This window comes from Brachycentrus maculatus, unplaced genomic scaffold (assembly GCF_059751285.1).
Source record: "Brachycentrus maculatus isolate JH-2025_06_01 unplaced genomic scaffold, ASM5975128v1 h1tg000318l, whole genome shotgun sequence".
NCBI lineage: Eukaryota > Metazoa > Arthropoda > Insecta > Trichoptera > Brachycentridae > Brachycentrus > Brachycentrus maculatus.
Window position 1 is genome coordinate 133,050 of NW_028281067.1, and position 24,165 is coordinate 157,214.

Sequence of the window (24,165 nt, forward strand, 5' to 3'; positions counted from 1 at the left end):
ATCAATTCATTATACATAATTTGAACTAATAAACCATTTGAATACAATTATAAACCGTAAGTTGTATAACCATCACATTATTCATATAATATTAATGTACAAGCACATAAATACCTACTTTCATAATGTTGACATCCGTTTGTTCAAAATCCTAACACTCCTTAAGTAATTCACCAATTGCTTTGAAATTTTGACAAAACGTAGCATTCAGGTTTGTTTTTGTATACATCGCTCACTCCATTCAAAATCGTCAATTTTCAGTTGTGCGTGTTTTCGGAATGCCTAGAAAATGTACTATATCCCAGCAAAAGCGGCATATTTTTAACTTCATATTTACCTGCTACAGGGCAGAAAGTGTTGTTTTTACATTTTGAAGAAAATGTATGGTTTAATTATTTTTTTTAAAATATGTTTGAAATAAAGAAAAACACATTCAAGTTTTACCTAAAAAGATCTGCTGCACAGTAAAAAGTTCAATAAGTGGCTTGATATTTATTTTTGATACATTTTATTATATTTTTAAACATTTAAAACGATCTCCAGAAAAATCAAGTTTTTTGATGTGATGTTTTTGAAAGAAGTGAGCGAAATGTGAAAACATGTTTTTTTAACTGCTTTTTTACTCGATGGCAGCGCCATCTGCTGAACGTCACAGCAAACGTTGCACATGGCGGACCGCATACTTATTACAATTTTGGCCTCACCATTTTCTTTCTTTTCCGCTAAATAGACTGAGCCCCAGAAACTAAATTAATATGTATATTTTGCTTATGATAAACTTTTATTTGTTTTAATAAAATTAAATAAATAAGTAAAAGTCTAAAAAATTAATGATATCATTTTATTTTATTTTTTTATTCAATAGTATTTATTTTTTCAGTAAAACCATCTGTTTTCCATCTACATAAGCTTTTCTATCTGTCGTATTTTGCTACTTCTCACGTCCTGCTTTTAAAAGGTCTGAATACTAGATAGAGTTGGCAGCTTACATTTTTAGGCAACAGATGTCACTACCGTTTAATTATTTATTTGAAACCGTGAGTTAAAATGTAATATTTCATGAGGGCAAAGTGCTGTTTTACTACCCATTTGCGATATGAATCCTTTCATTGTCCTTTTATTATGTAATGCTTCATAAAAACATTAAATCATAAAACATCCTTGTTCATAAATAAATTAATGTGAATTTTACGCCAGTGTGGTCGTAGACAATATTTTTTATGACCATCGATAATTTAGAGGTATGAACATAAAGGTGTGTTCTCTGATTTCGTTAGATAATTTTTTTGTTGTTGTTTGAAATGCATGTTAAAATGAAAAATAGAAAAGGAGTATTTTATTTATTGTTTCGACATTCTCTTTGTTAAATTGAGACAATATGAAATTGTTAATGAAAAATGATTGTTTTGTACCACTTTAGTTATATTTATTGAATTATAATTTTATTTAATTATAATGACTAGTTTCAGAAGCTATGCTTCCATCTTCGGGTCTAATTATAAGTTTTATTTATTGTTTCGTCATTCACTATGTAACACATGATGAAATTGTAAGAAGAAAACATTTGTTTTTCACCACTTGAGTTATATTTATTTGATAATTAGGTCTAAACTCAGAAATAGGGTATATGAGAAATATATTACGAAAACCAAATGGGATTATTGTGGTTTTACCTTATGTTTTCTTTATTTTCTCATTTGTTTTATTTATTTTCTCATTTGTTTATTTTAGATATGCTTCTTACCTTATGTTTTTCTCATTTATTTATTTATTCATTTAAATATGTTTCAATAATATTTAAATATGTTTGTTTTTTTATTTTGCCATGTATTAGTTTTGGTTATTTTTTTAAAATCTTTTTTGTAAGTTAATTATTTGTGTTCCAGTCGAAAAATTAAAAAAAAAAGTGCCAAACAAAATTAAGTTGATTAAAAAAATAGATAATACAATAAAATATTTCAGTTTACCTTAGATTACGGGACATTCGTAAAATTTACGACGAATATCCAATCTGCGGGAAGCACCGAGTCGACACATGTAAAGAATGTAGTGACAACTAGGATATATATTAAGTTTTTACCGATATTTAACGTTCGTATTTCATTTAAAGATCTCAAAAATTTGTTTGCACCTATTTTTAAGATATTTTTAGTAAACGTTTTTGGTAAAATATGAGTTTTTCTTACCGTCTTACATTTTACGATGGATCCTTATTAAGGAACATAGTAACTTTATTCGTATCATAAATGTCAATCATTCGTTTTACATGTCCAAATCATTATAACACACCTTTGTAAATTTTATCAATAATGCTAATCTCAGGCTAGCATTCTTCCTTTATTTCATCATTCGAACATCCAGCATACATCTTTTTGCCACACATTCGTCTGAGGGATCGCATTTCGAGTGATTCTCGTTTCTGTGATAACTTAAGCTAGCTAAATATCAGATCACAGCCAAAGCCCTGGGATGTTCAGACTTTCTTCCTTTTTCGAATAAAAATGACAGATATTTCATATCAAGTTAAAATACCTATAATATTTCAAATTTTTTTTTTTTTAAATACTATCAAATTAAATAATAAGAAATCATATTTTATTTTTACGTATAAGTATGTAGGTATATAAAGTGTGAGTATTTCCATCAGATCATGTCTTTCAGTATGTTTCCATTATTTCATTTTTTCAACTTCGATTGATGGTTTCATTTTAACATTTGTAAGAGAGGAAATTGAAAGCTCTGAAGGAAATATTTTCCGATAGCAAACTTATTCAACCGACGAACATTTAGTTACGTCATTATAAGTTCGAACCGCCTTTTACTATAAGCTCTTACGTTTGAAAAGCAGCCTCTACACAATGCAAGTAGTTTCGTACTATCGTCAATTTCTGTGGAGCTTTTTTTCAGTTTTCAATATTTCAGCGTATTCAGTTTTATTGTTGGACGACTTATCAATGTGAATGTTTTCTTAACAGATGAATTGTGTTGGGTTGTGGTCCCGTAGTTTGTGTCGCGGACTCTTAAGTCAGAGTTTTTCGGTTCGAACCTACTCTACCACAATTTGATACCTATTTATAATAATGAGCCGCTTAGGCTCAAAGAAATATTGTGAAATTTAAATATTAGTGTAAATAATAAAAATACAAATAATTTCTCAATAAAAAAAAAGAATTCGAAAAAATATATTTTTTACTACTGCCTAACATAAATGAACGTCGTTAATTATGGCAAAGTCGTTGAAAGATCATAAGATCATATTTGTGTTACAGACTCTCTTTATTAGATGATAATAAAGGCTTAAACTAAAGTTAAGGCTTCTATTGTTTGGCGTTAAGGCCGAACATACGTTAAATCACAATTTAATTTTCTTTAAACCCAGGTAACTTTTGACCAAATTGATTTTATTTCTTAAAACACCGTTTTAGTATTGAAAAAATAAGTTTGTCTTCTTACTATTTCAAAATCACATTTGACAACACTCTCTGGCCAAAGTTTTTTCCAAGCAGAAGTGAGGGTCCTCTTGGTAAACCTCCTTCCCAAGCCGCAAAAGTCCCGGTTCACAAGTGAATGTCGTGAAAAAGGGACTTGCCCTTCCTCTGTTACTCGCTATGCGAAACATCGCTCGTTAAGGAGCAACTTTTTCGGATTTTTTTTGCTCGTTATGTGAATTACTCGTTATGAGAGGTTCTCGTTATGAGAGGTTCTCGTTATGAGAGGTTCTCGTTATGGGAGGTTCCACTGTATAAGCCTTAGAGGCTCGTTATAATGACAGAAATTAATTTGTGGTCGGTTGGGTCTGAATTAAGAAACTATAACTTAGGATTCGCGACATTAATGAACAAACCATAACCCCCTATAAAATATCGCTCACTCCTTTCAAGAACGTCATAAATCAAAAAACTTGATTTTTCAGGAGAACGTTTTTAATGGTTTAAAACATAACACAATGTATTAAAAATAAATATCAAGCCTCTTATTGAACATTTTAGATCTTTTGAGGTAAAACCTGAAGGTTTTTTCTCCATTTGAAAAATATTTTATACAAAAAAAATATATTAAACAATACATTTTCTTCAAAATCCAAAAACAACATTTTCTGCCCTGTAGCGGGTAAAAAATAAGTTAAAAAGATGCCTCTTTTGCTGGGATATAGTACATTTTCTGGGCATTCCAAAAACATGCACAACTGAAAATTGACGATTTTTTATTTATGACGTTCTTGAAAGGAGTGAGCGATATGTTACAATTGTTTTTACACTTAGTGCCTTTTGCTCGACCTTCAAGGGTATTTTGTGATATGTACATTGGCGAAAAATAAAACTCGGGATTATTAATACTTCAAAATGTTGTTAGTTTAGGACATTGAAAATCGGGTATTGTAATCATATACATCAATATCGAAATTTCGTAAAAAGCTTAATTGAATAACTTTTACATTCTTGAATATCGCAAATTCATATCTAAAAGTATGGACGGTTAAATTTAATAAAACCTTTTTTCATTTAATTTTTTATAAAACTTTATAATACAAATACCGGATATAATCTCACATAAGGGTTTTATCAATTTTTTTAATTAATTTTTATACAAACATAAACGAGTAATCGAGATAAAATACGGAAGTATAATTATTATCATGGCTTAAAGCCTGTTATTGACCGGTTTAAGTGTTCTTTCAATGCATTGTATAACATTCACCATTCTACCCATGAATGTACAATGACAGACGCCGTGACGTAGTTGGGTAGATGCTCGACTGAGAAACTGGCGTCGCGGGTTCAATTCCCGCCAAGTGGAAATTAAATTAAAAAATGATTCATTTTCAATTGAATTGGGTATTACAATAATTAAAGAAAACACTTCGTTTTTTACCACTTGAGTTTAATTATAGACTACATGTTTCAGAAGCTAAACTTCCATCATTCAGGTCTGTATAATAACTAAAATATAAAATATAAAATTGTTCTATAAATAAGGATAGGGGGAAAGTAAGGGGAAGGGGTTAGTCAAGGAACGGAGTTTGAAAACAAAGGAAAAATTGAAAGCAATGGCGAAGAATTTTGAAACAATATATTATTTAATAAATTATTATTAGAATTCAGGTTTTTTTGTATTTCTAAATTTTCAAGATAATTCATAATTTGGCCTTTATATGGAACAAGGTGTAATAATTTTAATTTATGGGAGTGAAATGAGTGATTAGTATCTATTATATGATTTGCAAATTCCGAAAAATAATTACTAACAAGACCGCTTTGATGTTCTTTAATTCTAATCTTTAAATTTCTCGCAGTTTGGCCAATATATTTTTTATCACAATCTCCACACGAAATTTCATAAACACCACTTTTTTAGTTATTATACAGACCTGAATGATGGAAGTTTAGCTTCTGAAACATGTAGTCTATAATTAAACTCAAGTGGTAAAAAACGAAGTGTTTTCTTTAATTATTGTAACATGTCTTACCACAAAGTTAATGCCGAAACAATAAATAGAATTGGGTATTTGTGATGTATTTTTCATATTTACCTTCCCCGTTCTTACTATCCTACTGTCCTACTATCTTACTGACCACCTCCGTAGTGTAATGGTCAGCACGCTCGGCTACCTTACTGGAGGTCCCGGGTTCGATTCCCAGGGAGGGTCAAATATAAATGTAATTTATTTTTCACTATGCTATTTATTCAATATTTACCCTGGCCTGATCACCTTTCCTTCATATGTTAACGATCTAGATTACACTGCGATTATATTATGCAGTGCCCTATGCACTATCGGATGCAGATAAGGGTTTGAAGATTCTTACTATTCTACCTTCAGATAAGCCTCTAAAAGTATAGGCTTTGCGGGTTATTCCTTAAAAAAAATACTTCTAAATATTTTTTTAATTTTAATTTAATATTTCACCAACACATGGTAGCACTGAAATTTTGCCATTCATTATAAATCTCGTTAAACATAAAAAGGCGTTTGGTTTCGTTTTTAGTTTTTTGACATACCGAACGCAAGAAAGAAGAAAATAAACCGAAATAAACTAGAAAAGTGTAGGATATTTACTTTATAAGAAGTAGAGACCGTCCTTACCTCTTTTGTGTAGAAACTTTTCGCAACAAGGTCAATATTAACCATATTATTATGTGTAACTATTAACACGTTTAATGCGTTTAATATTTCGCAAATAATTATAAGATTCTGACAAAATAGCTCATTTCACAACGCAAAAAATACATTACTATTTAAAAAAAAAAAACATGAAATTTATGTTAAGTTGATACTAGTATACACTGTTCCCTTTGTCTGTAGCATTCACGCGCGAATTACGTTTATACTTGCTTTGAGACAAGCGAGTACAAACATTAATCATCGAGGGGAGTTAATCTGAGCTTACACTAGCAAATTATACATGAAAATTGACTATTTATATATATTTTTTCATTCATTACGTCATAAAGTATCGTGTCAAGACTGTAATGGTATACTTTCAAATACGTTATGGCACTTTTAAGCCATTTGATTTATTCTTATCAGCCATTGTATTGCGCACCGGTGGAAATGTTTAATGTACGCGCCTAGCGCGTACTCCGCACCCTACGTGTTATTCAGAAAATACTAACGTATCAACACTATAAGAGGACTCTAAATATTTACCATTTAATTATCTTTGATACTCTATATATGCACAGTCAGTATAATTATTTCTGCCACAGAAGCACACACAAAATAACTAGACTACAATTTTTGAAGTAGTAGTATTTCTAGCACGTATCTCGTTAAAATAGGTACATTTAACCCTCTAACGGCATTTCACTTGAACTCCCTTAAAACTACTACCCCTGATAATAATTTTATTTCATTCGATTACACAAGAACACTGAAAACAAAATGTTGCTTTATAATTAACAGTATAATGTTCATTCAACCCTTGGAAAGGATTCTGTTCCGATACTAAACCTAAGGTCTGTAATTTCACAATTAATTTAAAAGGCACGTATTTTTAAATACGCATTTAATTAAATATTATTGTATTGGATTTTTCAAATAATATTTTTAATTAATTTATTGTACTAGACCAGTGATTCCCAAAGTGGTCTATATCGACCCCCAGGGGTCTATGACAACTTGCAAGGGGTCTATGTGTTAATTTGAATTTAAAATATAAATGTATAAAACCTAACATGTGTGGTTCAAAGTGAGTAACACTACATATACCGGCTGTCAAAAATACATTTGAAGTTAATGAATTTGATAAAAATCAATATCAGGTAAGGCAAGGGGTCTACGAGATAAAAGAGTTTGGGAACATCTGTACTAGACACTGTATTCTTCACCCTACGGATGACATTTATAGGTGTCTTAACTTCATATGAAAAATCTTTTTTTTGTATGAAGGAAGATGGAAGTTTGAACATGGGCTTATGACCTTGTTCAAGAAAGGGCAGAATGGTGAACGTTACACAAGTGAACATAGTGATTACTAAAGCTAGCCAAATGTCATGTTTTAATTTGCAAATTTTGTACAAAACTGTTACAAACCTCGTACAACAATACGTGTTTCAATACATTATCGTTTAATATAATTCCATATCACTCACTCCTTTCAAGAACGTCAAAAATCAAAAAACTTGATTTTTCAGGAGAACGTTTTAAAAGTTTGAAAATATTATATAATGTATTAAAAATAGATATCAAGCCACTTATTGAACTTTTTACTATGCAAAACATCTTTTTAGGTAAAACTTGAAAGTTTTTTCTCCATTTGAAAAATATATAATATATAAAAAAAAAATAAAGTAAACAATACCTTTTCTTCAAAATGCAAAAACAACTCTTTCTGCCCTGTAGCGGGTAAATATTAAGTTAAAAATATGCCGCTTTTGCTGGGATATCATACATTTTCTGGGCATTCCGAAAACATGCACAACTGAAAATTGACGATTTTTGATTTATGACGTTCTTGAAAGGAGTGAGCGATATATCCTTAAATTGAGGTTCAAAAAATAATTTCAATATTACATTATTTTTGACATCTCAACATAGATGGCTTACGACTGTCATACATTGGTTTATATTTTCACTTTACACACACGTGTAACATTTACCAATTCTACCCATGATTGACAACCACAAAACTCAAATTCTTGAATCTTCTAGATATATTGAACATAACACAGAATGAGCGAGTTTCCTAAAGAATGGATAAAAGCTCCTTCAAAGTTACAATTAAAGACAAGATTTTTGTGATAAAAAAATGTGCAACGGAGACTTTTAATATTCTGTAACTTTGAAGCATACTTTGCATTATTCATTCTTTCTAAGAGCAATTTGCGAATAAACTAGAGAAATACCCAAGAAAAATAGTTGTCGTGTAAACTTGAGTTTAATACAGTCTTGCTTTATACTTTACAACCTTGTAAAGGGTTGAAGGGATCTACAGGTGCCGCCATTTTCTCTTTAGCCGATAAAGCCATCAGCTTACTACAATATTCCGTTCTCTACCCCTAACATTTTATACACCTTTTCGCTTTACTTAATGGTATTACCATAAGGGTTCAAACATTTGTCTTTCATTAATTATTAATATAGTTTTAAAGTGAAATCGTTAACTAAGGGAAATTATTTTTAAAAACATTTTTTTTTAATTTAATTTAGTTACATTTTTTTAAACAATTTCTTTACATTTCTACTAAATACAATCATATATTTTTAGTTACGCTGAGCCTCTCCAAACAAGATTTTGAGTTGAAAAAGATAAAGCTGAATAATGTTTTCGGCTCATTCACGAACCTACGACGCGCCTAATGGTCATTCAGTCTATTCACGGTGAAATGGCAAAACGTACTGATTACAAATCAACTGTCAACCGTCAAATTGACAGTCTGTAGAAACGATGTTGCCAGTTTTCCAAAAAAAAATATATTTTTAAAAATCAACATATCATTTTACAAAGTTCGTACCAAATCAATAAAAAATATGTTATAATTAAAATATGACTTTGTTTTAAAATCACTATAAGTATAAGTTAATTATAATGTCTACTGGTTTCGAAGCTAACCGCTTATTTTTCAAGACTGATTAATACTTTACAAGATTAATTAATACTAATAATCAGCCTTGAAAAAGAAGCGGTTAGCTTCGAAACCAGTAGACATTATAATTAAGTTATATTAAAATATGTATGGTGATTTTAAAACAAAGTTGTATTATAGTTATAAAATGAAAAATCACAAAGTTTGTGCTTCAAATATAAATTATAAAAAACTTATTATTTATTGATTCGGCATTAACTTAGTGGAATGACATGATTATTTTAATTCAATTAAACACTTGAATAATCCACTGAATTGAGTTTTATTTTTATTTACGACTAGTTTCGAAAACGACAATTGTTTTCATCTTCTGGTACAAATTAGAACTACAAAGTAAGTTTCTGGTAAAGTTTTAATTTGTACCAGAAGATGAAAACAATTGTCGTTTTCGAAACTAGTCGTAAATAAAAATAAAACTCAATTCAGTGGATTATTCAAGTGTTGAATTTAATTAAAATATAAAAAATATGTTATTTTAGAAGTATCTTGTACAGAACGGATATATAAACTTTGAGCTTCGCTTGCACTATCCTGTTAATATTAGAGACCAACTTGTCTTTCTGCTTTTATTCACCACCCCTTGCAACCTTAGTCCCCTGATAACAGATCTAATTCACATTACTCAATCAAATAAAATAAATCGTTCAATATTGAATTCGGATGCAACTTTTACATTTTATATATTTATTAGCATCATCAATATGTGAAATAATTTTAAAAAACCAAGCTAAATTGGCAGTGCGCAATTGAGTCCTGGTTCCAACCGAAGCATGGAGGTAACAAAAAAACGTCACGAGATTAATGATATATGTAGGAGTTCCAAAAAATTGAGTAGTGTGGTTGTCAATCATGAGTGGAATGGTGAATGTTGCACGTGTACTAAGTGATCATTTAACCAGCCTATGATTTTGTCCGCCTCCGTAGTGTAATGGTCAGCACGCTTGGCTACCGTTCTGGAGGTCCCGGGTTCGATTTCCAACGGGGGTAAAATAAATATAAGTGATTTTTTCACTGTAATATTTATTCATTATTATTACCCTGGACTGGTACCTGAAGCGGAGGGCTGATCACCTTTCCTTCATGTGTAAACGATCAAGATAACACTGCGTTTATATGACGCAGTGCCCTATGCATCGTTGGGGTGCGGATAAGGGTTTTATTATGATTATATACCATGTAAATACTCAGACTTCCATATTCTTCTTCATCTATATTGAGATGTCAAAAACACTAATACATATTTCAAATTTACGTGTTAAAAGTGATCGCTTAACCCAAATGCCAGGTCGTACGCCCTGGGACACTCAGACTACGATCAGAGGAGTGCATTCTATATAGGCAGAAAAGCAGTGCCTACACTGAATTGCTCGCATTTCATATAAAAACACGACAAGTGCCTTCCAACCTTCCAACCTTACCCAACTTTACTGCCTCCCTGATTAAAAGCTCTTTGCACGCCACTGACTACCAATCAAATACATGTTTCATATCAAGTTGAGACACTTTAAAAAAATCAACATTCTCTATAGTTCTGGTTAAATCCCTACGATAAACGTGGCATTGGATTTCATTAGCGATTGAACTAACATTTTCCCAGCGAACGAAATCAAAGAAAGCCTTTTTAAAATACGAGCAACACGCGCGATGGTGTATTTTCCACCCTCTGTAAATTTATAAAAACTAGCTCCACGCTCAAAGCACTAGTTTAAGGCCATAATACATTGTTCCGCAAAGTGTGTGTCGCGGCACACTGGTGTACCGTGGTGATTAGTTTGTGTTCCGCGGAAAAAGTTTACCGATAAACGATGAAGAAAAATTCATGGAGCTAAAAACTGATCGGACATTAAAACTGAAATTTTTCGAAACAGTTCTAGCACATTGTCTGCATATAAATTAGATTATCCCTCCTGTTCTCAACACAGATTCAAATAAAAGATATTTAATTAGCTAGAAGAAACAAAAATCCACTAAATGATCTATAAACCTTGTACATAATAAGCAAGGTAAATAATAAATGCAATTCCCATCTAAAAAAAATGTCTGCATTTAAAAAATAAATATTCACTGCTTTCAAAGCGTGCTATTGCAACTATTTTACCATTTGCCACGACTAACTTGTTTGAATTGAGATTTTCGACTCTAACTGCTTTTTTTAAAAAAAAAGAAAACGCATGCGGATGATCAACGAAGAGATGAAAGCAGTCTTATCAACAATTGCTCAAAATTTTTATCTCCTGTGCTTAGTTAAGCAGGCTTAGATTTTGCATTTAACGTAAGACGTAATATATATTTTCGCATTATATTATTATTAATGATACATCAATATTAAACAAACTTTGTTTTTATCTTTGGACCTCTAAAATTTCTTGATTTAGCAGGTGTACCTTGAACAGAAAAAGTTTGTGGAACACTGCCATAATACACACATATAACATGTGTCGTAATAGCGCAAAACAAACAAATGTGTTACTTAAAATGAAATGTACCAGTATTACAAAGTGAGGTGTATTTGTTCATTTCATGAGAAATTAAATGAGTGACATTAATTATTTGTGCTTCTATCTTGTACATATTATTCATACAGAATATGTAAAGTACAGTACATCATCCAAGCAAATCTTACTTCATTTTGTTTGTATATTGTTATAACATTCAAAACACCATTGTTATATTGCCTATACCAAAATAACCCAGCTGCCTGACATTTATAAAATAGAACCCATTCGGGGATGCAAAAAAATGATCTGAAAAGATACTTTATGGAAAGATATAAATGTAGTGTTTAGTCATATTTTCTTATTTTGTTTTTTTACCTAATGTTTTTTTTCTAATTTTTTTATATTTTCTCATTTGTTTATTTTAAATAAGCTTCTTACTTATTTTTTTTCTCATTTATTTCTTTTTAATATGCTTCTTATGCCCATTTATTATACCTGTTTATTGTTTCAAATTTTGCCATGTATTATTTAAATCTCTTTTGTAACTTTATTATTTGTGTTCCAGTCTTGTTAACGTAAATTCCATGTTCCAAAATAAAAAATAGAAATTACTCATCGGGAATATTATGTAATATGTTTTGAAAAATAAATAAATAAATAAAAGTAAATAAATATATTTTATATTTATGTTTCAATTGCCATTCATTATTTTAACTATAATAAACATAAATTTGATATTATGTGTGCCCTTTTTAATTTTACTTATTAAATGTCACAATTTCTTTTAATCTTACATGACACGTATTTCGATGCATTGACAAGATTTATGCTTGTATCCATTAGCTATAAGTATTCTAGAATCTTCAGAAAATAGAAATTACAAAAAGAAAGACATCCTTCATTCCTGCATTTTTCTTGTAATAACTTTTAAGTCTTGTACTTACTGTTACAATATTATACAAAAGATATTATGCAATCAAAAAGCAAATTAAAGCAATGAGGATCTAATACAACCGTGATATTGTATGGAATACCCACCAAGGTTTCAATATGAAAGGACACGATGAATAATAAATAGAATACTGCATTTATATTATTCATAACGGACTACAAAGACCCTTATTATTTGAACATTTCTTTGTTTTACGACAACAATAACATTACCTAAGACTAGAATTTAAGTTGGTATTGTCATTCTAAAAATCTAATTTGGCGCCAACCGGGTAATTATTTTTGACTTGCTATACCGACTACACATTTCTATGACTAACGTAGGGAAATGGAAAAGAAAAACATGGAAACACGTAATTCTTATACATTTAATTTTACAATAAAGAAATGTGAAACCTCATTGCAATGGACAATATTAAAAATGCTAAATGATAGCAGCTCTCACGTAACACGCTGTTAGTGTGTTTTCTGTTAAATGTAACAGATGGCGCTGCCATTGTTTTTTTTTTTGTTTTTTTTAATAAAAAAAAATTAAAAAAACTTTTGTATCATGGGTGAAAATAAAAACACGCACGTACCTTACTCGAATACATTTTTTCGTTAAAAATTATAGAGATGAAGAATAATTTTAGGAGATTTGAGATTTTTAACCAAAAAAAATTGGCATATCAAGAAAGATGATAAAGAATATGAATGTCTGGGTATTTATAGGCCTTTGATCTGTCATAGGCTAGTCAAGTGATCACTTTGCACATGTGCACACGTTTTCAATGATGGGTAGAATGGTGAATATTGCACGTGTGTAAAGTATAACACATAAATTATTACAAACAATTTATGTATATATATATATATATATATATATATATATATATATATATATATATATATATATATATATATATATATATGTATATACATATATATATATATATATATATATATATATATATATATATATATATATATATATATATATATATATATATATGTATATAAATATATATATATATATATATATATATATATATATATATATATATATATATATATATATATATATATATATATATATACACACACACGAGTACATACAAACATAAAAAATATTTAAAATATAGTTTATCTAAATATAACTTTCTGTTTTCCCTTTTTCCAGAGTTACAAGGAAAAAGACGCCGGAAAAGTCGTCCTCTACAGCACTTCGATGGGCATCGTCCGAGGGACCTACCAGAAGTGTATCTTGGTGAAGAAGATCCTCAGGAATCTGCTCATCAAGTACGAGGAGAGAGACGTCTTCATGAGCGGGGAATACCAGGAAGAAATCAAGGACAGGATGAGGTCCTCCGACGTCCTTGTACCGCAACTCTACGTTGATGGACAGCATATTGGGGTAAGAATTCAAAAATATTTTTACGTTGATTATCACCAAAAAAGTTAATTCAAGGCTGAGATCTCAAACTTTCTAATTCGAAACGTGAACGGCCGCGCTATGGTTCGGACTTGTTTTCATGCGCATTTTTTTACAATATGTTATGAATATATGTATTAATTTTTAAATCACACTCATAGATTTTTGGAGTCTACTAAGTTGTGAAGTTTTAGTGATTCAACAACAATGTTTCAAAATTTGTTCATATATATAGAACTTCCAAGAATTTGAGTAGTGTGTTTGTCAATAATGGATAGAATTGGTGAATGTTACACTGTGTAAAGTGATAACTTAAATCAGCCTATGACGGTCGTCAGCCCCGTAAATGCCCAGACTTCCATATTCTTCTCCATCATTGATGAGATGTCAAAAAAATACTGAGTTGTATTTTATTGTTAAAAAAACACATAAAAATTAATAATGTGACAATTGTTTCGCCTATTTATGGCATTTTCAAACGAATACGAAGATTAAATGGACTGACGGTCCTTATATATCTATCTAAATGAATAATAAATAGTATGTATTGGAATTTATAAAAAAACTTTTTATCAAAACTCTCCCCTTTCGCCTCTTCCACATTCATGCATCTTCTCATACATACCCGCTAATTATTCTGGCTCTTTCGTGTATTTTAAATTACTTTTTCATACCAAGTATTCCTTGGTCTTCCTCTGCCAACCACATTTACCTCATAAAATTGTTTTATGGTTTTTTCTTCACTAATTCAATTCACATGTCCAGCCCATCTCAACACACTTATACATTTTATTAATAATGTTTGCCATGCATTATTTCTCAATATCATTATATTTAAATAATATTAAATGTATCGGACACAGGATTATTCACCCTACGGTTGAGGTGTCAATTTAATTTCAAATGCCAGGTCGTAAGCCCTGGGTTACTCAGGCTTTCATCTTGTTTTATATAAAAGGAAAGAACGAACATGTCTCATATCAAAAGCGAGTATTTTATACCTAGAATTTTCACTCATGAATTACATGAAATTATAGTAACTTTAAACATAAAGAGCAAATCCACTCACGAGTAGGCATAGGCTATGAAACTTTAAAAGTTGAAGCCTGAAAAGGATCATAATAAGTGGTGTTGCACAAGCCGTAGCTAGATTTCAGAGTCACTTGGACGTTAGGTAATAAAAAAATGTCTGATATCAAGTTATTTATATATTTTTTGTACAAGTTACAAAAAATGTTTAGCTGTGCGATAAAAAAATTGCCCTACACTTTATCGTGATATTATATTTTACATTCTACAAAACTTGTATTTATATTTTATAAACTTTTCATATAACGCACTCTTTCGCTGTGATTGACCAACTTTGTAGTACAATATGATGTGAGTTCGACTCTATTTGCACACCCGTTTCTTCAGTTAGCATACATTCTCGAAAAGGTCATAAAATGTTCAGGGTCATCCCTTTCAAACTACATCACTCCGAGAATCGATACTCTGAACATCCGATAGCTTCCCTTAATACAATAAGGGTTTATACTTATTGCATAGTAATGTAACCCATAACTATCCTACTTCCAAAATGAATTAGTAAACTTTCCTCGTATTATATGTAATTCAAATGTAATATCACTACTCCCTTCAACAACGTCATGTATAAAAAAACTTGATTTTTCGGGAGATCGTTTTTAAAATTCAAGAATATAATGACATGTGTGAAAAATGATTATCAAGCCACTTTTTGAACTTTTTACCGTGCAACAAATCTTTTTAGGTAAAACCTGAAGGTTGTTTTTCCATTAGAAAAATATTTAGTACATTAAAAAAAAATTAAACAGTACCCTTTCTTCAAAATGCAAAAACAACACTTTCTGCCCTGTAGCGGGTAAATATTTAGTTAAAAATATGCCACTTTTGCTGGGATATAGTACATTATCTAAACATTCCCAAAACATGCACAACTGAAATTGACGATTTTTGATAAATGACGTTGTTGAATGGAGTGAGCGTTATGTTTATTTTTCCCATTTCAAATAAATTTCAGTCATCCTTTCACTGGGTTACTGCCAAATAAATAAATAAATATTTTTAAATTCAATTATGCTTGTATCGACCGTGTTTTTATTGCTAAATTATTTATGCGTTTTCGATATTTTTTGGAGCCAGGGCAATAACAAAAATATATTCTGCTTTTAAAAATAATAATATATTGAATAGATTGACGAAGTATAAGTAGTTGAAAATAGAAACCGAGTAATACCGGGAAAACCTAGATTGTTCAATTACTTCCTCAAATACTTAAAAGTGGACAGGCCCAAATGCGGTAAAATTGGAGATGCAAAAGTGTGGAAAAGGTGACGAATGTTTGCAAAAATAGAGCACTGAGACATTTTATCCTCTCTGCCTACCCCTGTGGAAAAGGACGTGATGGTAAGTTAGTTGGTTTAATATTTTAACTGCTTTACTAGAATTGTGAAATTAGACAGATTATAAATGTAATAAAATACAACATGTAATAAAATAATATTTTTTAAACATTTATTTTGTTTGACCAGTGACCGGGTTTCGTCGTGACCATTATCATCAGACTGGTGACAGATTATAAATGTGTGCTTTCTTTTATATTTATTTTTCAATAATCACAGCAACGCGTAGACGGGTACGCCTTGTAAAAACCGAAAAATAAAAAAGAGAATATGATTGTAAATCGACGTTTTTCAAGCAGTGATTATTTTCTATTATTTTTATCTTTTCAATTTGATTTTAATCATATTTATAATGCCAAAATTAAATCAGTATTCAAGTCTACGTAAATATCGGAACTTTCGTTGAACACTCTGACGGGTATGTAGTCGGGGATGTGTAACTTTTCAAATTATACTCTGTGTAGTACCTGGAACCTGTGCAACTCTAGATATTCAAGGTAAAACTTCTACTCATATTAAAATTGTTGACGAACAATCCACAAATATTCAAAACATTGCATAGTTATGAGAACTATTCGTAACTAATTTAAATCATTAATTTTTATTCAGATTTGCGGGCAATTCTAAAAACATCAATTAATTGATTATTTCTTGAATGTTTTTCGCAGATACTTAGTGGCACATTTTATAAACATTATAAAATTAAACAACTTTGTTTTAACCACTTTTTAATTATTAGTACACTTTGACCCACGTTAAATCCTTTAAAAAATTGTAATTAATTATGAGTTTTTTAAGGTTTATATTTTTTTGGAATTTAATAAACCCTTATGATGACAAAATTCTTGTCGAAACCGGTAGGTTATAGTGTGCTTATAATAAAAAACTGGTTAAAACAAATTGTTTAATTTTATAAAATTGATTAATTAATCAAAAGAAATTTCATATATTTAATTTAAATTTTACCATGTAAATACCACTTCTTATAATCTATTGTGACACGTGTTTTGATGCGGAATGCATCGAACATGTGTCACAATAGATTTTAACAGTATAGCTACTGAAAGGCAAATGAAGTAGAATTAAATGCATTTAAATAGACATACTCATACATACATACACACAGGACTTTTTTTAAACAAAAAAGGTCCTTATATTCAAATATTATCTAAGCATTCATTAAATTACCATATTTTATCATTTTGACGAATTATATAAATAAACAAAGATTGTAATAATGTAAGCACAAACATTGTTTCGTCTAAACGATTTTGAAAATTAAAAAATATATATCAGTGAAAAGATATTAGAATTACGTTCCACCGCGTTACATGAACAAAAGCCCTGCATATGTGTACCTACATGTACATAAATATGCACACACGTTTATAATTTGGTATTGATTAGTCTTCTGAAAAGAAGACTAATCAATACCAAATTATTTTATATTATTATAAATTTGCTTTGAAACCGATTGACATCATAATTAAGTGTTAAAAAGATGTCTAGTGATTTTAATAAAGTTGTTTCGTAGGTTTTCAAATGGAAAATTACATAGTGGTTTAAATATTGCTTCTTTACCACTATAATATGTGTGTATAAAGCAACATTTTGAGTGTGTCTAAATACTTGTTCACAAAATCTGGATTATCTCCAAATACAGGAGTTATTTTCATATTATTTTTTGACATCTCATCAAAGATGAAGAAGAATATAGAAGTCTGGGATTTCGAGTGATGTGGTTATCAATAATGGGTAGAATTGGTGAATGTTACACGTTTGTAAAGTGATCACTTAAACCAGCCTATGACGGTTGTCAGCCCCGTAAATGCCCAGACTTCCATATTCTTCTTCATCTTTGATGAGATATCAAAAAATAATTTGTATAAAGCATTTAATTTTTTCTTTACAATCCTTTGACTCCCCTAAAAGCTCAAAGGTAACGGATTACTATATAATAAACGTAGTTATCTTGATCTAAAATGACTTAATTGCATCGTGACCAATATCAGGTGCAATTAGTGGAATCCCTCAGAAGTCCATTCCAACTAGCATGTTAGTTACCTAATTACCAGTTACTCAAACCCAGAATATTCTACAAAGGGGCATATCATATAGCGAAAATGACAAATTAGTTAATAATCTCAGGCGAGATACTCTTGTCGGACGCAATTGCAATATTTAGTGGAAATAATTGGAAAGCTCCATTAATAAAATTTTAACCTATGCGATTAATAGGTCAACAAATTTGGAATTACAATAATTGCAATGAAATTGTCAATTTACCTATTTTGTTTTGAATATTGAAAGCATTAACTTTGTGGATCATATTGATATATTATTTCGAGAAATAAAAATACTTTGTGTTCTGATCCACTCACATTTTTATTAACCAACTAGTTTCGGCAACAACCTATTGCCCTCTTCAGGGTTTCAGTAATAAATGAAACCCTGAAGAGGGCAACAGGTTGTTGCCGAAACTAGTTGGTTAATAAAAATGTGAGTGGATCAGAACTCAAAGTATTTTTATTTCTCGAAATAATTTACCTATTTTCATTGCGAACTTTACAAGTTTTATATTGCCAATTGCCAATTTTTCATTTATTTAAATCCACAAAAATTAATAAAACGCGATCTTATTCATGATTTTATCCACATTATTTTTGGTATTTTTTAAAAACAAAGTTAGATAAAAAAATATCTCATCTTCCATAGGGATAGATGGATATTAAATTGATACAGTAAAACATCTAGAATAATAAAATTGTACTTTTTCAGCGTTTTAAATGTGTCCAAATATTAAAATCTGGATTTTTCCAGGAGTTATTTATTTACATTTTTTTGTCGTCTTAAAATAATTGAAAAAGAATATAAAAGTCTAGGTAATGACAGAGCTTATAACAAGCCAAAGGTGATCACTTAACCAACCTATGATAGGTTAAGCGATCACTAAACCAGCCTTTGACATGTCATAAGCCCTGTATAAGCCCTGTACACACTCTGATTTTAACGTTATAAGCCCTGTGCAAACTCAGATTTCCATCCACTCTTCTTCATCTCTGCTGAGATATCAACAATTTTTTAAAAAAAACTTGTTTACTTGATAATAATTTTACACTTTCTTTACACTCGTAAAATTACTTACACTCGTTAAATTCAATGTTAAAATTTCCAGCAGATTTTATTTCTTTAATTATTTTATATTTACAGCCTTACATCATACACGAAATTTGTACAACTTGCCTCCATATTTTCTCTTGATCATTCAGATATTTTAATTTGATATTGTATAATAAAGGAAGAAAATAAATGAAATCCACTAAAAACGTGTTTGTTTTTGACAAGGCGGTCTTCTTTACAATTTACAAAGAAATATTATAAAGGAGACCTTCTTCTGGAACATTTAGCTCCTTACAAAGTAGGTAAACGAGAATCTATGTATTTAAAAAAGATTTTCCTTGGGTTTTTATTGACTTTTTTTCTATTTTCCGAACAAGTTAAACTCTTTGAAACAAAAAAGTGTTTTTTTTTTCCAAAATGTATATTTTAATAACATTCATTTAAAATAATTTAATTAAAATTTTGTATCTACTCACGATTATTTTTTTCATTTGCTACTGCGTAGGCAATATTTCGTTACGTACCTACATTTTTTAAATATTATGTTTTACGATTCTTTGATGAATTATTGCATGATTTACACACACATTCCTTTTATTCCTTTGAAGGCTCAAAATAGGTACTTACCTATTAAATATTCAAATTCTTAATAAGTCTAGAATTAATATTAGCTGTAATAGAAAAACGTAGTTATAATCTTTAATTAAATACGTTTACTCAATGTTTAATACAGAGAATGCCTTAATTTAAACAGGGAGTGTATATTTAGCCTTATAAAGCTTTTAATGTAAAAATAACTTTTCGTAGACTCAATTAATTGGGATAAAAAGCTCAATTTTACTGTTATTTGCGTATAATTCTCTAACTTTCCACATTGAAAGATAAATTTTTATCTTGAAAACTTTTTTCAAATCGTAGTAATGGTTTTTCACTTTTAAAGAACATGAATACTTAACTTAACTCAACTTGACGATACAATTTTTTTATATTAGCCACCCTGGGATTCAAACACGAGACCTCTCTCATTGAAACCAAACCCTTAACAAACAAGTAAAAGGCACGTTATCAAACCACTGTACTTAAGGGGAGGCTGACATTATTAACATTGATGATAATAATGACAATTTAAAAATAATAAAAATACGTTTATAGGGACAGTATAACCTCGATATGATGGACTACTTGCGGGGAGTTGGTATTCGTTAAAACCAAAAGTCTAATTTGTAAAAATAGTTAGAAATAAATCAGAAACCTTTTTTTTAATATAAACACTGTAATAAACAGTACCAAAAACAAACAAAATTATATTTATTGTCTTCGGACACTCATCGTGAAGTGACGTTGTTGTTTGATATCGACGCGCTTGCTTTCGGTAATCCTGATTTAAAAGGAATCAAGTTTTGTTTGTACTTTTGAAGTTTTGAGACATAATTTGTGATTATCATAGCCGCTAAAAAGTTTTTACACGCGGCGACACTTGAATTTAAGCATGTTGGAATTAACAGGACGTTTTGTTTTTTTTTTTCCATTTGACTGGATTTTTGTCTATTATTTGTCCGGAATTCTTTATCTGTCTCCGCAGTGTAATAGTCAGCACGCTTGGCTACCTTACTTTAGGTCCCTGGTTTATTTTTCCAGGAAGATGTCAAATAAAAACAAGTGAATTTTTCACTCTAATATTTATTCAAACTACCCTGGATTGGTACCTAAAGAGGAGGGCTGACCACCTTTCCTTTATGTGTTAATAACGATCAAGATAACACTGCTTTTATAATATTGTAGAGCCCCATGCATCATTGGGGTACTGATAAGGGTTTGAAATAATATTAATATGTTTTTATTTTTTCCAAATTCGATTGGATTTTTTTCCGATTTTTGTTTGATGTGATGTTCGTTAAATAGAGGCCCGTTATATCGACGTATTACTGTACTTAAAAAGTTCATTGTTAGTTAGTACTAGTAGTTAGTTAGTTTATACTCTGTAATTAACCTCTAGAGCTTTTAAATGTTTCCTGAAAAAAAATGCGATTTGAATTGAAATGCAGGGCACTACGCGTTGCTAGTCGGATGACTGATTGTGAATCAGTTGCCATCCCAGCCATACAGCCTCCCTCCCCTAGCGGCAGATCGATAGAGCCACCTACCCCCTCGATTACAAGGCAGAGTTAGGGGTGCGGAGGCTTCTACTTGTTGCTTATTTTGTTGCGGAACTGCGTACTACGGAAAATATATGTATTATTCCGGAATCATTGTATCCAGCGTAATAAGTTGCCATGATTTATTATGAAAACTTTAAAGCTCTTCGATGATTTATTGTTTGTATTACTTATTTTCTAATAATTACAAATAATACTTTCGTTTGAAGATGTTTCCTGAAAAAAGACGCATAAAGATGCGTAGCATATTTTTATTATAAATTTTAGAGCAACAGCAAATCAAGAAGTTTTTAAAATTTTGAACACAAATGACAAAGAATTAATTCCATTAATACAACAAAGATAAGAATAATATGGAAGCCTGGGTATTTACAGGGCTTATGACCAGTTTAAGGCTGGATAAGTGATCACTTTGCCCATGATTGACTACCACACTAATCAAATTTTTCATAAATCTTATTTATGATAAACTTGATAAGTGTAAATATTAATATAATATTAATATAATTAAATAACTCCTAGATTTATCATAAATCTCACTACGCTTTATGTGCGAGTTCAGTTTGTGTGTGAGATTTATGATATATACGAGAATATATAGGAGTTCCAAAAAATTGAGTAGTATGATTGTCAATCATGGGTAGAATGGTGAATGTTACACGAGTACAAAGTGATCACTTAATCATTCTACATGAGCCCTATAAATACACCGACATTCATATTCTTCTTCATCTTTTTTGAGATGTCAAAATGTAAAAATAACTCTCAAAGTCGAGGATCTCAAATTTGAGAACACACTCAAAAATGTTGTAATTTTTATTTTATTTGAAATATTTATTTTATGGAATATTCAACGAAATTGAAATGATTCCTTTTCTGACTCTTTATTCCCTACATGCGATACTGCATATTACACTGCATCTAATCATTTGTTACATGAACCACTTCCTTCCATATTTTCCATAAAGACGCATTATTAGTTCCTACTCCACTTTGGTGGAAAAATAAATAAATATATGTTCAATAAATTTATGATCAGTAACAGGGTCCTTTACCTTAGGTACAAAAGCTCAAATATTAGCATCCTATTTATCGACCGCAGTTCTACATATCGTATGCTCTGAGTTTTCCAACTCCATTAGCCACAACTTTTAACATAAAATACAATTCACGCTGTAAACCATAAAATAATATGTTAAAATACATAAATTTTAAATACTTGAAACTTGTAAGTAGTTAGGTCAAGGATCGATATAATCGGTGGGCATATATTAAGAAATGCATGAATGTGGTAGAGATGAAGATTATTTGCAAAGACAGATGGGTGTGGCGTTCCATTCTATCTGACTACCCCTGCAGAGAAACGGCATGGAGTTCAGGCTAAAATTTTACCCCACCTCCGCACTTTCTTTTTGTCCGCATCCGTAGTGTAACGGTCAGCACGCTCTTTTATCGTACTGGAGGTCCCGGGTTCGATTTCCAGGGGGGGTCAAATAAATATAAATCACTTTTTCACTCCAATATTTATCCAATATTACCCTGGACTGGTGCCTGAAGCGGAGGGATGATCACCTTTCCTTCATGTGTCAACTAACGATCAAGATAACACTGCGTTTATATGATGCATTGCCCTATGCACCATCGGGTGCGGACGAAGGTTAGAAGAAATATATTTTACTAATTTTCAGGTTTATTTTAAATCGAATGCGGTTCACAAATCAGAACGTGTTCACATACGAATAAAACGTATGATGAATGATACTTCCGTACGCCGTACACCTCAAACAAACTGTACCCAGTATACTACATTTGGTTTAGGGAGGCAGATCGCTTCACCCGAAACACTCGCAAAAGTAGGCGAGCATCTCGAAGGGACGACCTGTACCTCTTCAAAAATACGAGCGCTTAAGAAAGCATAGCCAAGCGTCACCAAGGCTTAATATTTTCCTTACTCATTAGTTTAAGGCACGAATTGCCGCAGACCGGCAATCCTATATATACTGCCGCTGAGACGCTACTCTTGTACTGGAAAATGAGCGATAGCGCCATCTGCTGGTGGCGCTATAAAGTAAAAAATGAACTATGAAAGAATACATATAAACTGGTCTGAAACTTTTTGTGGGGTTATTTATTTTAAAACAAATGTAATGTTTATTCTGTCTTTCAAACGGATAAAGTTTATATATTTTTCATCTGAAATTTCAAAAATTTCTCATATTCTACTTAAGTTTTCATATAAAGTTGTGAAAAATAAAATATTGCACATATGGAAATTCTGTATATTTTATATTAAGTGTCTTTATTAAACAATAACTAAAAAAGTTGAATTCTATTTTTTATTTACATGTACTATAAATGCAAACATACTCAATATTTATTTAGTATCGAATATATGTAAGTAAATCAGCAGGCGTATTGTTAGGAAGCTATATCTCCTAAATTTATAGGCGAAATGATAAGACTTACATTCTAGATTCTTGAATTTAGTAGTCGAACATATTTGATAGACTACGGATGACGTTAGTGAAGGAGCGTAAAAGGGATAGACATTACTACAAAATTACTAAATTTAATAGATT

General features: G+C 30.5%; 1 protein-coding gene and 1 non-coding gene across 2 annotated transcripts in view; one reads left to right on the forward strand and one right to left on the reverse strand.

Annotated features, from left to right (window-relative positions):
* Positions 1–24,165, forward strand: part of LOC148304434 (uncharacterized) — a 160,493-nt gene that overhangs the window by 107,401 nt on the left and 28,927 nt on the right. Inside the window, exon 3 of the mRNA XM_088268309.1 lies at positions 13,636–13,869. Coding sequence (XP_088124435.1) covers positions 13,636–13,869 — 234 coding nt within the window. The remainder of the gene's footprint in view (positions 1–13,635; positions 13,870–24,165) is intronic.
* Positions 23,406–23,555, reverse strand: LOC148304435 (U12 minor spliceosomal RNA). The gene has a single exon (XR_015838342.1). It is a non-coding gene; the product is annotated as a U12 minor spliceosomal RNA (small nuclear RNA).